Source organism: Mauremys reevesii, linkage group 10 (assembly GCF_016161935.1).
Source record: "Mauremys reevesii isolate NIE-2019 linkage group 10, ASM1616193v1, whole genome shotgun sequence".
NCBI lineage: Eukaryota > Metazoa > Chordata > Testudines > Geoemydidae > Mauremys > Mauremys reevesii.
The window spans coordinates 37,824,401-37,840,847 of record NC_052632.1 but is presented as its reverse complement, the minus strand read 5'-3'; the positions used below and the strand labels follow the sequence as shown (position 1 = coordinate 37,840,847).

General features: G+C 47.9%; 1 protein-coding gene across 1 annotated transcript; it reads left to right on the top strand.

Moving 5' to 3' along the window:
• Window positions 1-11,299: 11,299 nt before the first annotated feature.
• On the top strand, window positions 11,300-15,670 carry LOC120373390 (zona pellucida sperm-binding protein 3-like). The gene is made up of 9 exons (XM_039491786.1): window positions 11,300-11,741; window positions 13,496-13,614; window positions 13,705-13,808; window positions 13,899-14,076; window positions 14,155-14,275; window positions 14,376-14,467; window positions 14,581-14,726; window positions 14,880-15,005; window positions 15,497-15,670. Exons 1-9 carry the CDS (start codon window positions 11,328-11,330, stop codon window positions 15,628-15,630), a joined length of 1,434 nt encoding a protein of 477 aa, XP_039347720.1. The 5' UTR covers window positions 11,300-11,327; the 3' UTR covers window positions 15,631-15,670.
• The last annotated feature ends 777 nt before the right edge of the window (window positions 15,671-16,447 follow it).

Genomic DNA, 16,447 nt, shown 5'->3' with positions numbered 1-16,447 from the left:
GGAGTGAAGAGATCCTTGACTGGGTTAGTGTTTTGGAAAACTAGGGCTAGTTCAGACCCACCTATTTTCTCCAAACCCTCTTCGCATTCTGGAGTGGGGTGGTTCAGAGCTACCAGATTCATAGCTTTTTTTTGCCTTAAAGTCTATTATGATTATCAAGTCTGACCAGCATGTGATGGGTCACAGAGCCTCACCCAATTGTTTCTGCATAAAGCCCAGAACTTGTTTTTGAGCTGTAGCATTTTTCAGAAAGGTAACCAGTCCTGCCTTAAAGACACAAATGATAGGGAATCCACTGCATCCCTAGGAAATTTGTTCCAATGGTTGGTTACCCTCACTGTCTAAAATTTGCACCTTAGAATCAGAAGATTAGGGTTGGAAGAGACCTCAGGAGGTCATCTAGTCCAACTCCCTGCTTAAAGCAGAACCAACCCCAACTAAATCAACCTTATTTCTAGTCCAAATTTGTCTAGCTTCAGCTTCCAACCATTAGATCGTATGCCTTTTTCTGCTAGATCAAAGAAATCTCTTCCCTATGTACTTTGTAAATCATGATCAAGTCACCTTTAACATTCTCTTTGATAAACTAAATTGAGCTTTTTTGATCTCTAGCATAAGGCAAGTTTTCCAGACCTCAAATCTTTCTTGTAGCTCTTTGCTGAACCCTTTCCACTTTTTTTGAAGCATGAAACAGACTCCAAAAATGGAAGTTGTGTTGAGCCCCATGTGATGTTAGCAGTTGGTCTTAAAAAAAAGACTTCTCAATGGAAGTCCAAGCTTTTTGTCACTTATTAGAGCAAGAGTAGTTCTCTTGTGTCTTGACTGACTCAGTGCAATCCAATAGCCACAATAACAAATGTGCTACAAACTTCTGCACTGTGGCCATGTGTGTTTATTTGGAGCCCCATAGTGCATGGCTGGGAAAATGGAGATGCACAGGATGGGCCTGTGGGGAGAGAGGATCAAAGAACTAATTATTTCAGTGCCTGAGATAGGGCAGCTCCACAACAGAGTAACATCACCTGTAAACCATATGTGTCCAGCTCTGTTTGTAAAACGGTCTGAATGATACATTAAGAATTAATTTAATATAAATACAGATTTAAAAAAATATACCCTGTTTATCATCACAATCATCTACCTCCTTTTTGCTTTATTTTGTATTTGTTTTCTGTGACACACATTCTGTGTCTGTTTTGGCATCAGACAGGAGTTATCTGCTATCTCAGACACAACTGCCATCAGTTCACTGACTCTTTAGCAAATCTTCAGAAAAGACAGGAGCACCCTCATGGTTCTACCAAAATACCAAGCAAATGAATCAAGGTGCCAGCCACTCTTCAGCAGATGCAGCCAAACTGCCCTTTCCTGACTCACTCCAGGCACCAACCACTTCTCAGAACAGCTGTGCATAGCCCCAGATTGTACCTAGCTGACCACTGAGAACAGAGGAACCCAGGCCCACAGAGTATGTTGGTTAGTCAGTAGACTGAGGTCTTTATTTTTGACTTTATCCTTTGGCTCATCCTAATGCATCACTATAGCATTTGGCCAGGCAATACTGTTGAGCAGCAGGTTGGCATTTGTGGCCTTAAACAGCATTAACCTAGAGGCCCAATGAGCAGGGAAAGAGCAGTATGCTGGTGGGAAGGAAGAGGGGAAATCCCACTTTGTAGTGTGAGGCTTTGCTGTGTATTTTGTAGGGTGATTTCAGGGTAGATGCACCAGCAAGCCTCCTACAGAGATCTGGTTTCTTTGCCTAGACATAACAGAGTGACATGTGCTATGGGGTTTGGGAAACTAATGTAGTCTCCTCACTTTCATGTTCAGCTCTTCCTTCTCTAGGTCTGAAAAGGGAGCTCTCCCACCTGATCAGAGCTGAGTAGGACAGTTCCTCCCCCTCTCACCATCAGAAGCTAGAGTGTCTGGTCTCCCTAGACTAGGAGGTTTGGTCTCTTCAGGGGAGGATTTAGGAGGCAGCTAGCCCACCAGGGAAGAATGGCTAGGCTGGGTAGGTCAGGCTTGAAGCTGGGGACTCAGCTGGACTTTCTGCAGACAGGGATTGCCCCTCAGTTTCATTCTTCCAGAGAAGGAATTTGAACTCCCAGCTCAAGAAGCCACTAATTGCTGGCTGACCACTGCCATGTCTCACCATGACAATCATCATAGGAATCGCAACAATCAGCGGCATGCATATTACAGTGGTGGCTGTGGCATAGCTGGGGAAACCTCTCTCCTTTGGAGGACCAGTTCGTGAGATGGGAGCATCTGTGTTAAAATAAGAAAACCGGATATAAATGCTGATAGGTGTAGTCCATCCCCCAGCCCCTTTGTTCCTTGTCACCCATTAGAGCCTGGATTGAATCCAGCCAATATCAGGAAGTCTAAACTCAAAGTATGCCAAATGACTTAGCTTTATGGACAATAAGGACACTTAGCTCTTACATAGTGCTTTTCATCAGCAGATCTCAAAGTACTTTACAAAGGAGGTTGGTATCATGAACCTCATTTTACAGCTGGGCAAACCAAGCATGGAACAGTGATGTGACTTGCTCAAGGTCATCCAGCAGCCGAAGCAGGAATAGAACCCAGATCAGGAGTCCCAATCAATGGGCTTTTTCCCCCTTTATGGTTTGCAGTTACCAGCAATGCCATCTTGTGGATTTTATAATGCTCTGGATAACTGCAGGGCTCTCTGGAGCCTGATCTATACTACAGAACTGTACCACTACCAGGTTAATTGATACAGCTAAGCAGTGATTGAACCACTTCTCCTGAAACAGTCAACAGTAGCCATCCCAGTTCAGTGCTGTGCCAGAATGGGGGGGAGGGGCAGGGAACTACAGCCCTCCCACTTTGGCCTGTCTACTTTTTGCCATGGTGGACCCCGCCCCTTCCCCTCCCCTTCTGCCTGAAACCCCACCGCCTGGCCTGGCCAGCAGCTGATGGAGCCCGGCTGTGGAACCCAGGCAGTTGTGGGAGCCATGCAGGCCCTCCACCTGCCCATGGGTCTTACCATGGCCTGGCTGCGGCTCTAAGGCCCCACACCCCTGGCCAGATCCAGGTCAGGGTAATACCTGGGCCATGCAGGCAGCTGTGCGGAGCCTGGGTCCCTCCACCTGCCCTAGGCTGGGGTCCTGGGGGGTGGGAACACAGGCAGGGGGCTGCTTTCAGCATGGGGGGAGCCCCTCTCTGCCTTCCTGCTTGACTGGGGTGGGGTCTCTGGGGGAAGAGGATGGGTGCGGTCTTGGGGAGGAAATAGGAGGGGTATGGTCTTAGGAGAAGAGGAGGGGCAGGGGCAGCTCCTCAGGGGGGAAGGAGACCCCCCCCACACACACTTTTGGAAAGGCTCAGCCACTCTTGGCTGGAGGTATTTATAGTTGATGATGATAATGAAGCATTTGTAGGTGGTATAGTTGATACCATGTCACCTGTGGAAGGCACTGATGTCCCAGGCATACATGTTAGTTTATCTGTAAAAATAAGATTTGGAAATAAACCCTAGTGATCACGCGAACATCTTTTAATTGTTGTTGTTCTGATGTCTCTGGTCTTTTACTTCTGATGTAAGTAATACCATTTTCCCACGGCATAGTCCATTCCTTATCTCAGAAAAAAATACAATGACCAAAGTTGTTGTCAATGTTGCAGTAAGGTCTGGTGAGAAAAAAAAAAAGTATCCCCATTTAAACATGTTTTGGCTGCATATCAACATAATTTCTGATAAGACTAAATAATGGTCTAGGTTTACTTGGTTCTCCCTCAGGGCAGGAGCTGGACTTGATGCCTGCTCAAAGTCCTGTCCAGCCCTCTGTTTCTGTGATAATGTGTTCCTCAGTACACTCAGTGCTGTAGCTGGGATTTTCAAAAGGGAGTTAAACAATTTACAATAGACAATAGGAATTTCTATCAGATTGGGGCACCTAACTCCTTTAGAAACCTTTGAAATTTCCAGCCTGTAAGTATCGAAAGTATTTTTTTAACTGCCTCCTTATACCCATAAGTAACCATTCTGGTATCTTGTTTGTCTCCCAACAACACTCCGAGTGTGCATGTTGATGTCATTCTAGAAAGCTATAACGTACAAAGGATGAGATTATGAGAGGATGTTGAGTAAATCATTGTAATATGACACCAGGCAGACATTTCTGGTGTGACTGGAAGCCATCTAGATCAATAACTTTGTTGCTACATGCAGGTCTTGAATTCACCATTACAGTGTGAAGTGGAATTCAAAAATGATATTTTATTTTGGGCTGTGCTGCTTGTTACTGTATTAATATGAACTGTTGTAAATGTTAATAATGTTATTGTAGGTTGTTTCCTGACACAGACATGAATCTTAGTTTCATTGAAGTCAATGGCAACACTTCCACTGATTGCGGTGGGACAATAAGTTGGCCCAGACCAACCAGCACGCCATCTAACAGCCATCAGATGCTAATGACTTTCAGTTAATACTCGCATAGCTCAGTCACAAAAAGCATTGTCTTGCTCATTCTCTGTACCATCTGAACTCTCCAGTGACAATTGCTTATAACCATCAATGGGTATTTGTAAGCGACATCAGTTCTCATTAAAGGGAACTATATCTTCTAGCCTGACTGGAAGTCTTGGCATCCCAACGTGAAGAAAGCAGCTGTCAAACCATTACCTACTGTAGTGGGCAGAGGTGAATTTTCTTCAGAAGTTTCACTTCTCAGAAGACCTGTTAGACGGAGAACAGTTTAATAACAATTTCACATAGTCTAAATGGAATATTGTCTGCTTATTGCTTCTTTTGTATCAATGAATACAAGATGTCTTAATTTACAGATTGGGGTACAGCTCCTCAGCTGGCGTAAACTGGCCTACTTCTAAGCACACTGTCCATATGCGCTGACTCCGTGGGTGCTCCGGGGCTGGAGCACCCAGGGAAAAAAATTGATGGGTGCTCAGCACCTACTGGCAGCCCCCCGCCCCTGCTCCAGCTCACCTCCGCCTCCTCCATGAGCATGCCGCTGCGTCCTGCTTCTCCCCCTCCCTCCCAGCGCTTGTGCTGCCAAACAGCTGATTCGCGGGGCAGGAGGGGGAACGTGATGCACTGGGGAAAGAGGCAGGGGTGGGGATTTGGGGAAGGGATCCAATAGGGGCAGGGAGGGGGCGGAGTTAGGGTGAGGACTTTGGGGATGGGGTTGAGATGGGGCGGGGCCAAGGGCGGGGAAAGGGTGGAATTGGGGCAGGGCCAGGGGCAGGGGCCTTGGGCACCCACCAGCGCTGGAGAAAGTTTGACACTGTCTGGAGGGGAGCTGTTAATAAAGTATATATCTGGGTGCATCATTTCTATCCTGTTTGGAAAGCCCCACAGAAGCTGAAAGCCGAGGCTTACCTGTTCCTGTCTCTTCTTGTGCTTATATTTGAATATGAATCCTATTGCTTTTGGAAAGCCGTCTTCCTCTTAAAACCAACTGCCGGATGTTCCAGGTTAATAGGGACTTAAATAGAAGGGGCAATGCAGGCAGGCAATGCAATGAATGTGCGATCGGCCAGATACCTGTGAGAGTAAATTTCCCAGCCCAGCCCTGCCCTGCTCTGACAACTTCTGTGCCAGGGATTGTACCACCAGCACAGTGTGCAGAGTGTGAGCATATGAGCAGATGCACCTGCAGCTATCCAGGGGGGGTCAGATTTCGCTTATTTCATAAATATATTAGTCTAACTATCGGAAAGGAAACAATGTCATTGTTTACAGCACTTAACACAATGGCGTCCTAGTCCGTGGCTCCGGCTCTGAGGCACCACTGCAATACCAATAATAATTAGTAGTAGCAAAGGATCTTAAAGAGGAAGGAACTGATATAAGGTGGAGATATCTTCCACTCCCAAAGGGATCAGCAGGGAACCTCAAGTGAGGTAGGATCCACCAAACACATTTTAAATATTCTGTGGATATCACCTGTCTTTGGGTTTATGGATTTTCCATGGAATTTCAATTCACAGTGACTTATTGATAGCCTCCTATATTAATTTTGATGGTCATCTCAAGAACTTTGCCAGGAAGATGCTACAGTCCCATGGACACTGGACTGGGATTAAGGAGTCTCAGGGCTAACTTCTCAGCTGTGCCTAATAGCCAGTTGCAGCTTTCTGATCCTGGGACCAGTTCTATGCCAGCTCTGGCCATGGTGTATTTTAGAGCAGCCTCATGACTGCTGTAAAGTAAATGTCTATGCTGCAATTAACCACCCATGTCAGCTGACTCTGGCTCACGGACCTTGGGCTACGGGGCTGTTTAACTGCAGTGTAGAAATTCAGACTTGGGTTGGAATCCAGGCTCTGGGACCCTCCCCTCTCGCAGAGAGGCTTTCCTTCTAAAAACTCTCTCCAGGGAAAGGGAACAAGGGATGTTGGACAAATGAAAGCATCACTTAATCCTTTACATTTCAGATGCTTTGTCTGTATCTTTAATAAAAGGTTAAAAGGATTTTTAATGGTGTGTTTGCCATGGGATTAAGAGGTCTCTGGATACCAACCCCTAGACCTTGTTCAATGCTGTTTCAGATTGTACAGTGACTGGGTTGTGTTAACACCTTTGGCCCATGTATTCCATCTAAATTAATTCAACAGACGTACTGGGAAGTTCACCCCGTATCAGATCCCTCTCTAAGAGCTGGATCCCAGGCCCACAGAAGTCAATGGGTGTCTTTGAATTAGTTACAGTGGCCACTGGATCTGGGCCCTGTAACATTTTTGTTTTCTCACGGGTGTTACAGATGGAGTTTGATTTTGTGACTCAGCTCACGCTTCTTGTTATCAGCACATCAATTCCAGTCTCTTCCTGTAAAGCTCTGCAGTGGATTTTCCGGCACGACAGCATGAGAACCCAAACAAACCCTTCATGGATGGATTGAAGGGCAGTTTGAGCTGCAAGCTCTGGGCCATCCCCACTCGTCCAGAACAGGCTAGAGCAGTCGATCACAAACTGGAATGAGCCCCACCAGGGCAAAACTTGTTGGGCAGATTGGAAAAGAGAGAGGAGAGAGAGAAGCCAGGTGACAGACCGTGACAATGGACCAAATCCTGGGTTCATGTCAATGGACATAGCTCTATTAAAGTCAGCGGCCCATTGACACCAGCTGAGGATCTGGCCCTCTCTGTCTGTGAGGCTTCACGGCAGAAATTGTCTCTTGTTCTGAGACTTACAGAGCCCCATGAATATTCTGGGGCTATTTAAATAGTCATTAATAACAAGAATATGAGTAAAACTAGGAATGGCTCTTCCCCAGGTAAATTGATTGGCACCAGTGCATTTTCACTAGGGGCTGGAGTGTGCCCATTGGGTCAGATTTTGCTCTCAGCCTCGCCAGTGCATTTCCCTTGGAGTCTAACCTGTAGTAGCCCTGTCCAAAGAATAATGACCTCTCTGAATATACATCAGAGCCCTCTTCAAAGCCAGTGCCAAGAGCTGTGTGAGTGACAGCTGCCCAGCAGTTGAAAGGCAGAGTCCAGGAGGCCAAAGGGGCTTCCACAAAGCAAGGAGCGTCTGTTGGTGCTGCTGTCCATAACAAACACAGATGTAGCTGAACGGCTATGAGAACCAACTGCTAGTCCTATGAAGTCACTGGCAATATTCCCGTTGACTGCACTGGGAGCAGAATTACACCCAGAGGGATAAAAGCTGTTAGCACGGTCAGGGAGGGATGTCGACCCAGAATTTTCTGTGCTGATTGGAAACAGCTTCTGCCAATACCAAAGAACTGTGCTAGGTGTGAACATGCATGAAACATGTATGTGCAGTCGCCTGCCTGCATTTACAGTGACTGGGAAGGGGGTCAGCTGCAGATATAGGGGGCTAGTTATGGGCCTCTGCATGGGCAATTACCCAATTAACATATGAAATTGGAATCAATAAGGATGCAAATTAGGCCTGGATTCTGTGTGCATTTTTGCATGCCAAACCTATTTCAAACTCAGGCCTTGACATGGGGCACCAGCTGTTGAACTGAAGGGGGGAGGGGGGAGGATGGCAGTTGGGGGAAATAAGGAGGGCGGAGAAGAGGAGGGGCAGAGACTCTGGGGCCTCCAAGTCAATCCACTTCTGACCCTTGACTGTGAGGTTTATTTGGAGCCTTTTAACGTTCTAGAAGAGCCCACCAAGCCCTGGGGAGATGCAAATAGACACTTTGTGTGTAAAACAGTACATGGAAAAACCTTTCTGCATCAACTGGCAACCAGCAAATGGCAGTTCACCCTCCACAGCCAGACCAACCCTGGGTCAGTGCAGTAGTGCTAGAGATTGCCTCAAATCCAGGTGATTGGTGGCCCCCATCTCCAGGCCACAGATTGCTGCGCTGGAAGCTTTAACCTACCCATACTTCTGTCACACGCCCCATCTCTAGCAGCTCCTGAAGCCCAGATTCTCTTGCTGGTCAACAAGGTTATTAGTGAAAAGCAAATGATTTATTGAAAGCTATTAATTAAACTAACGGAGCTTTACATAGTCCCAGGAGGGACCTGGACTTCATTCCTAGCCCTGGTCCCTTGCTCCATGGCTCAGCAGGGGCAGGGAATGTGTGTTCTACTGTATGCCACAAGCCGCCTGCATTTGATGATCTCTGGCGAGCTGGAGCTGGGAGCACACCTCATTATCACACAGGAGACCTAGCCTCAGCTGCTGGGTCTGGCTCCTGACTCCTTAAGCTTGTAGGACAACTGTATGCTAGAGGTGGCTTGCAGAAGATTCATGCTGAAGTTCTGCCACTGAGATGAAGAGAGGTCAGGGAGTTCCCTGCCTCTGGTGAAGTCATCCCCCTCTGGATTCTCTTAAATCACCCTTGCCAGACAGGAACGTAATCCACAAGGTTCATCAAAATACTTCTGCAGAGCAAGTGTTCTGCCATTGGAATGCACTAGGTTCTAGCCTCTCTCAGGCATACTTGGAACATTTCCTGGGACTGGTGCACCCTGGTTCCCCCACTCTGAGGCCTTCTCTTACCCCCGTCACTCCATTTCCAATGGCACAGGTCTTAGCAGCATGATGTTTAATCAACCTGCTCAGGCGAGTTTTCAGGAGCAAATGTTTCCAGTAACGGTGGGCACGAGGTAGATGTTTGTTTGCAATGTGGTTATGCTTCTGCCAAAGTAGGAAAACAACATAATAGATTCCCAATACCTCCCTTTATTCAGTGCCATTGCACCCTCCGCCCCAGCACAGAGAGTCAGGAGGAAGTCCAGGCTAATGGAGAAAAGGTTCATGGGTGCCCCTTGTCTGTACTTTGGCAGCACATCACTACGGCAGGGGCAGTGGGTGATTGTCATTACTACACAAGAGGCCAAGGGCCTGATTCGCAGCTCTACTTGGGCCAGAAACAGAGGGGAAGGCAAAGTTGGCTTTCAGCCACAGCTGCATATTTGGGGGCTGGCCTGGTCCTGGTGAAAGTTTGAGCAGCCTGTGCTAAGTTACGCTCTATTTCCTGGGACTCCAGCAAGCAGAAAAATAGCCACAGCAGGGTACAGTCCAGCCATACCCCTCTCCCTACCTTGGGCTCACCCTTTCCTGCCACCAGGATGACCCCCTGTAGTCAGGGCCAGGAGCAGGGCTAGTGTACAACCATTACCCCAGCACTGTAGCATCCAGGGATGCCCCCTCCCTGGGCGGTATTGTCGAGGGTCATTGCCTTCCCCTTTAAAAAGTCTTTATGCTGCATACAGGGGAATCTTGGATTAGAATCAGACACCAAGAATCAGGGCCTGACTGTCCCCTTGTGTAGTCATTCATATCTGTGCCAAGTGGGTGCAAAATGCTCCTGTTCTGACAAGGTGCCAGGCAGGGGAGAAGCAGGCCCAGATCCTGCTGTGAGCCCAGATCCTCAAAGGTATTTAGGCATTTAGCTGGGAGATAGGTGTCCAGCTACTTTCAGGGCTCTGAGCCCTTGTCTTTACTACTGAATGAGAGCCCTGAGTTTGATCTCCACACATCAGGAGATGGGTGGGGCACAGCTGTGCCCCCAAGAAATGAGCACCAGGATAATGCCAGAGCCCAGAGGGGATGGACCAAGTATGCAGCATGGGGGGCTAGGGTCAGACCAACCAACAGTGATGTCAAACTGTCTCCCTTCCAATGGAGAACATGGGGTATCTCACCACCCAACAGGGAGGGGTGATGGGTAGGGCACTTCTCCACACCCAGCTGCAACACTGGACCCGCTACAGTGGCTGTTTTGGTTCCGTTATCTGCCCCATACACCAAGGCACATCCTATTTGCTCAGGAGGGTGTGAGAGGGATGGATACAAAGGAGAAATCCTGCTGTTAAAGGAAGCTCTATTGTCTGTCAGGCAGAGAGGTGGGTGGAGTGCTGGGCCTGGGCCGCTCTGGCCTGCAGGCACTGAGCTCCGGGTTCACTTACTCTGGAAAATTTCAGGCCCAGATCCTCAAAGGGATTTAGGATTCCTTTGAGGATGTGTGGGCCAAGAAGCATTATGAGAGAGGCTGCTTCCAGGAACACAGCACTCTGCTAAACAGTCTGGGTTGGTTTTTTTGTTTTTTTTGTTGCTGATGTTCTTTGATCCATCTGCCCAAGCAAGTCCTAATTTACTAATGCTCACATGAGCACACAGTGCGTTCAAAGGCAGTTTGATTGAATGTGCTTCCCAGGCAGCACACAACTGCTAGTCATGGCAAGACGTCCTTGAGATTCCAGTCCTGGATTCCTCAGGGATCTGCCAAAACACATCATTCCTGGGCTGCTCTTGTTTCAGTTGTGGGGCTCCGTTTCCACTTTACCAGGGCTCCACAGATCTGATGTGCATCACTTCCTTGCTATTCTTGTCCTGGGCCATTTGTGGTGTCTATGCAGTAAGGAGCATTTCTCGCCCTGAGACAGCTTTCCAAACAGCACGGAGTCATATTTGCTCAATTGCACTGTCTGTTAAGAGCACAAGGCAAAGCCTAAAGCAAATAAATCTTTAAGACTGTGATTTAAACTATTTCATCAGCAAATCAGTTGGACTTAATGCTTCCCACTCATAGCACAAGATTCGTAACATACAAAAATTCCCTCTGGAATCCATTATCAGTATCACACGCTACATGGCTGATAGTTCCCATCAACATCAAAGTCTGTTAGCCATTAATTGGCTGAAACCACGTAGGGAGTTTCCTAAAACACAAATGATAACAACTCCCAGGTGGCATTAATTCCCATTCATTATTTCCCTGCCCCAGGGTCTGGGCTTTGGGTGAGACTGGGGAATTAATTACCTGGGGCAGCTGTGAGCTGGCTTTAGGTCAGGGTATAAAAGGTCCAGAACAGCTGTTTCTCTCCATGCTGGGTTTGCTGCAGGCAGGATGGGGCACAAAAGCAGCTTGGGCTTTACTTTCCTGTGCTGGGTGGTCAGTGGGGTGACCAGTTACAATCCCTGGGATTTCTCTAGGAGGGACTCAGCCATCTGGAGATCTGCCCCCAGGGCTGAGCCCCCTCACAGACAAGTCTATGTATCCTCTCTTGCCCAGCCCTACCCCTGGGCTTGGGTTGATGCTTCCCAGCTCAGGGCTGTGTCCCCACTGCAGCCTGTCACGGTGCAGTGTGAGGAGGCTCAGCTGGTGATCACTGTGCACAGGGATCTGTTTGGGATGGGGAGACTGATCAAAGCTGCTGACCTGAGCCTTGGCCCAGCTGCCTGCCAGTACACGTCCCTTAATGCTGCGGAGAACACAGTGACCTTTGCAGCTGGTCTCCATGAATGTGGTAGCACCTTGCAGGTAAGGCAGCTTCATACAAGTCTGGCGCTCCAGTGGAGGGATCAAGATACTCATCCGACCCCATTGTGCAGGCCCCAGCTAACTTTCTGCGATGCATGGTTCAGTGGGTGGGTGATGGGCAGCTCTAGGCCAGTCTGATATTAACATCTAGGATGCCTAATGGACTGGGTCCATAGCTAGAGTTATTGGTTTCCCCTACTTGCAGTGCTAAACAGGCAGCTGCTATCAGCTGTCAGAGCTTTCCCCCTTTGAGTGACATCCTCTCCCTTGAAAGAACAGTGAGCTGAGCCATGCCCCTGCAATCTCCTCCTCCACTGGGAGTCCCTATTTCAAGAAGCCCCAGCAGCTGCACTGCTCCCAGAGAGAGATGATGGACAGCAGAACTGGAGTGGCCAAAGGGTGCTACATGTCAGCTGTCTTCCAGAATGCTTCTGTCTTGTAAGGGAAAACAGCTTCTCCTACATAATGGTTGGACAGTGCTAAAGCAGTAGTTGTGGTGACCACAGCTGTGCAGATCTAGGCCCTACAGTGCCTATCAGTAGTCCCCAGGCAGTCATTCCAGGGGAGTGAGTGCAAAAGGCTCTAATGGTTATGTTGCCTTTCAGCAATGGTGGTTCCATGAGTTGTGCATGTGCTGAAATACTTTCTGTTAATAGAAATGTCTTTCTAGGTCTTGCTGAACCTAGTACTGTTATACCAATATAATAAAAACCAGCAGGATCTTATTAAGAGGGATAAGGCAAAGATGCCACATTTATTGTAAATACCATAACAAAACAAAAAACAATGTTTTTCTACTTGTTTCTATTACTACTTATTCCTTATATATATACATACACACACACATATATTCATTCACACAATCATTCATTCAGGTTCTGTATAGATGTTATAGTTACCAGCCTAGATGTTGCTCATGCCAAGTTACTGGCCAGGTATCTTGGTCATGAGGATGGAGCCGAGTCTGTGTCAGATGCATCTGATGCTCCTGGAGGTTGGTATCAGAACCATAGACTCAAAGTCCTCAGTCTTTAGAGTCCAGTTTTATAGGAATTTATTCCTATGTCAGTTCATGAGAGTTGCTTCATTTTGCTGTTGCTAAATCAATCAGCAGGTGGCTGGCTCCATGTTGTCAGATGCTTTGTTTTTCCTTCCTTTGAGGTGTGGTGGGTGGATTCCAGTTTGCCCTCCTGGGGTCATCTGGTTGATCCCACTTGACACCTTCTTCAGCCGACACTGAATTCTTCAGGCTGATACCTCCCTAACCATTCATTCACATACATTCTCTATCTTAATCACATCTATTTCACTGTCTTTTTACCTTTTGGGGTGTTACCAATTTATGTGAGACTCCCTGTCTTTTAACAAGCAAAGATAAAGTGAGATGAAAATTTACAGAGGGTGGGGGTCTCTATCTATACACTATAACAGCTACTGCTTTGGCTTACTTAAGAGTTAATTAATGTTTAGCAAGTTTTATACAAAATATTTCTTTGAGCTTAACAAGTTTTATACCAAGTATTTCTTTGAGCAGGCTTCACACAGACACAGCTGGTGGCTTGCAGGTTAGAGGCTAAATGTTGGGAATCACAAATTTACTTCTAACAAACCATAAGTTATAAAGTATCAATTAACAATAAATCACTTCTCATATAAACCATGTTTAATATAAACCTTCTTTAATATCCCTACAGTACTGTAGTTTTGTATGTCAATTGTGTGCTGTTAACCCTTCCAAGTCTGATTCTTCCCAGATGACCCCAGACTCCCTGGTTTACAGCACAAGCCTCAACTATAACCCCACCCCTGCCAGCAACCCAGTGATCCTGAGAACCAATCCGGCTGTGATTCCTATTGAGTGTCACTATCCCAGGTGAGTGTCTGAGATGTTCAGGTCCCCTCCCTCACATTCAGTCCCTGTTGTGGGATCTGGGTCAGTGACTGAGGCTTGCTCCTCTCACAGGAAGGACAATGTGAGCAGTAAAGCCATCAAGCCAACCTGGGTTCCCTTCAGCTCCACCCTGTCTGCAGAGGAGAGGCTGGGTTTCTCCCTGCGCCTGATGAATGGTAGGTGGAAGGAGACTTCAGGGGAACCGAGCCCAGCCCTGCCTGTCTGTCCTGCCTGTCTGTCCTGCTCACTGTGAGCTTGCCTTGCAGATGACTGGAGTGCTGAGAGACCCTCCAGTGGATTCCAGCTAGGGGAGGTCATGCATATCCAAGCTGATGTCAACACTGGGAACCATGTGGCTTTGAGGCTCTTTGTGGACAGCTGTGTGGCCACCCTGACCCCAGACAGGGACTCCTCTCCCCACTATGCTGTCATTGACTTCAATGGGTAAGAGCTGGCAGCCCTTTCTAGTCTAGAATCTTCCTCAAGTCTGTGAGGATCTTACTAACGAGATCTTGTGTGTAGATGCCTGGTGGATGGTAGATCAGATGACACCACCTCAGCCTTCATATTCCCCAGGCCCAGGCAGGACACACTGCAGTTCATGGTGGACGTGTTCAGGTTTGCAGGAGATACCAGGAACTTGGTGAGCTCCCAGATTTCTGCTCCAAGTCAATTCCCCCAGGCTAATCAGGTGTTAGTGTCCCCTGGGATGGTCCTAACCCCTCTTCCCACTTCCCCTCCAGATCTACATCACCTGTCATCTGAAAGTCACTGCAGCTGAGCAAGCCCCAGATCCCTTGAACAAGGCTTGTTCCTTCAACAAAGCAGGCAACATGTGAGTAGCTGGAGTAGAACCCCATGGAGGTGGTGGTCTGGGGGCTGGTGGGATCAGCAGACTGAAGAGGACAAGTCTTACTGTAAATGACCCTGCCCCTTCATCTGTTCCAGCTGGGCTCCAGTGGAAGGCACCAGAGACATCTGCAGGTGCTGTGAGACTGGGAACTGTGCATTACTTGGAGGACAGTCTGGGAGAGGCAGCCCTCTGGACAGATGGCCAGGGAGGCGCTTCTGGAGAGATGTGGCCTCCAGACATGGTAGGCTGTACATCCTACATAGCTAATAGAAGTTTGAACCCAAAGAGAGCTTTCTTTTAGCCCAAGCCACTGTTCTTTGGCTGTCTTTCTTCTAAATGAGGATAAGAGCAGGAATGTTGATGGGTTCTCTGGTAACTCCTCTCTGCAATACAGGTGACTCCTCAGTGAGGGTAGGAGAGGCTGATGTTGTGGTAGGACCCCTAATCATCCTTGATGCCTACCAAGAATCCAGGGATGCTGTAGAAGATCGAGTGGAAGCAGGGAAGGCAGCAGCACCAGGTATCCTTAGGTTATAAGAACCAGCCATGCACCCTGGGAGCATATGTTATGAATCTTTTGGGGGAGGGGATGCCTTCCACCTCAAGGGAACTCTGAATAATGAACCTTTCAAGGACGAATCTTAGTGCTATCCAGCCTGTGGGCAGCAGTTGGAAAGCAAAAGAGCAAACTAAAGCCAGGGGAGTTCTCGGCAGTGCCTAAGAGGGCATCTCTAGACATCAGCAATACCCCTCCTGGCTCAGCTGATTAGCTGCACCAAAAATTGGCCTAAAACCTACAACTTAGGAATCTAGATTCCTGTTTACTCCAGCTAGTCTTGACTAAAACACGATTCAACAGAATCAACATGAAGGATCAGGTCCACAAAGCTGAGCAATAGCTGAACAACACAAACAAAAACTTCATCTATCACAGCACTCCCTAGTCTGTGGTGCAGACAGACACCAAAAGCTCCAATTCCAGTCCTAACCACTGAACTCTTCTTCCTGCAGGTGCAGAGGAGAATCCTGGGCTGGAGCTGGGATTGACCTTGGTGGCAGCTGCCATAGCTTTGGCCTCCATGATTCTGGCCATCTGTTTCATCTACAAAAACCACAGCCGTGCCACTGCTGGAACTGTTGTGTGACTGGCACTTTGTCTAGCATAAAATAAAACTACAAAATGTCTCATCTGGTCAGTGGTGACTTCCTAGGGGGTGAGGGAAGGGTCTTCTGTTCTGGAGGCAAGTGGGGAAGGAGACAAGCTGCTCCATGCACTGCCCATCTCATAGAGCCATGGGGTTAGAAGGGACTGCAAGGGTCATCTAGTCTAACCTCCTACTAAGGTGCAAGACTTAGGTTGAAAACCACTGGTTTAGACACATGATCCAGGGACCTCTGGGGGGTCTATGGATTCCTAAAGGAATCCACACCTCCATTAAAACCCCCTTTTTTTTGTTTAAGGGTCTGCAAATGAGAAGGCTGAAAACCACTGGTCGAAACCATCCAAGACCAATGGATACAGAGGTGCTGTCTTTCTGAATTGCTGGCAGGTGCTGGAACCCCCCCCCCCCCAGTCTACCCCTTCCCCTAGCCTTGAGCATGCCCCACCCTCACTGCTCCCAGTGCCTCTTGCATGCTGCTGAACAGCTGATTGTGGTGGGGGGAGGCTCTGGGAGGAGAGGAGCTGATTGGTGGGGCCCACTGGTGGGCAGGAGGTGATCAGGGGCTGTTGGGTGCTGAGCACCAGTATTTTTTTTCCATGGGTGATCCAGCCCTGGAACACCCAGAGTTGGTGCCTGTGGATGGCTATACAGCCTCCTTTTGAAAACCTCTGAACAAGTTTTCATAACTTCCCTAGTCTGTTCCATTGTCCTACTGTTCTTAGTTAGGAATTCTTTTCTGAGATTTAATTCTGCTCTACTGTAATCTGAACCCATTGCCTCTTGTCTTGCCCCAGAGGGC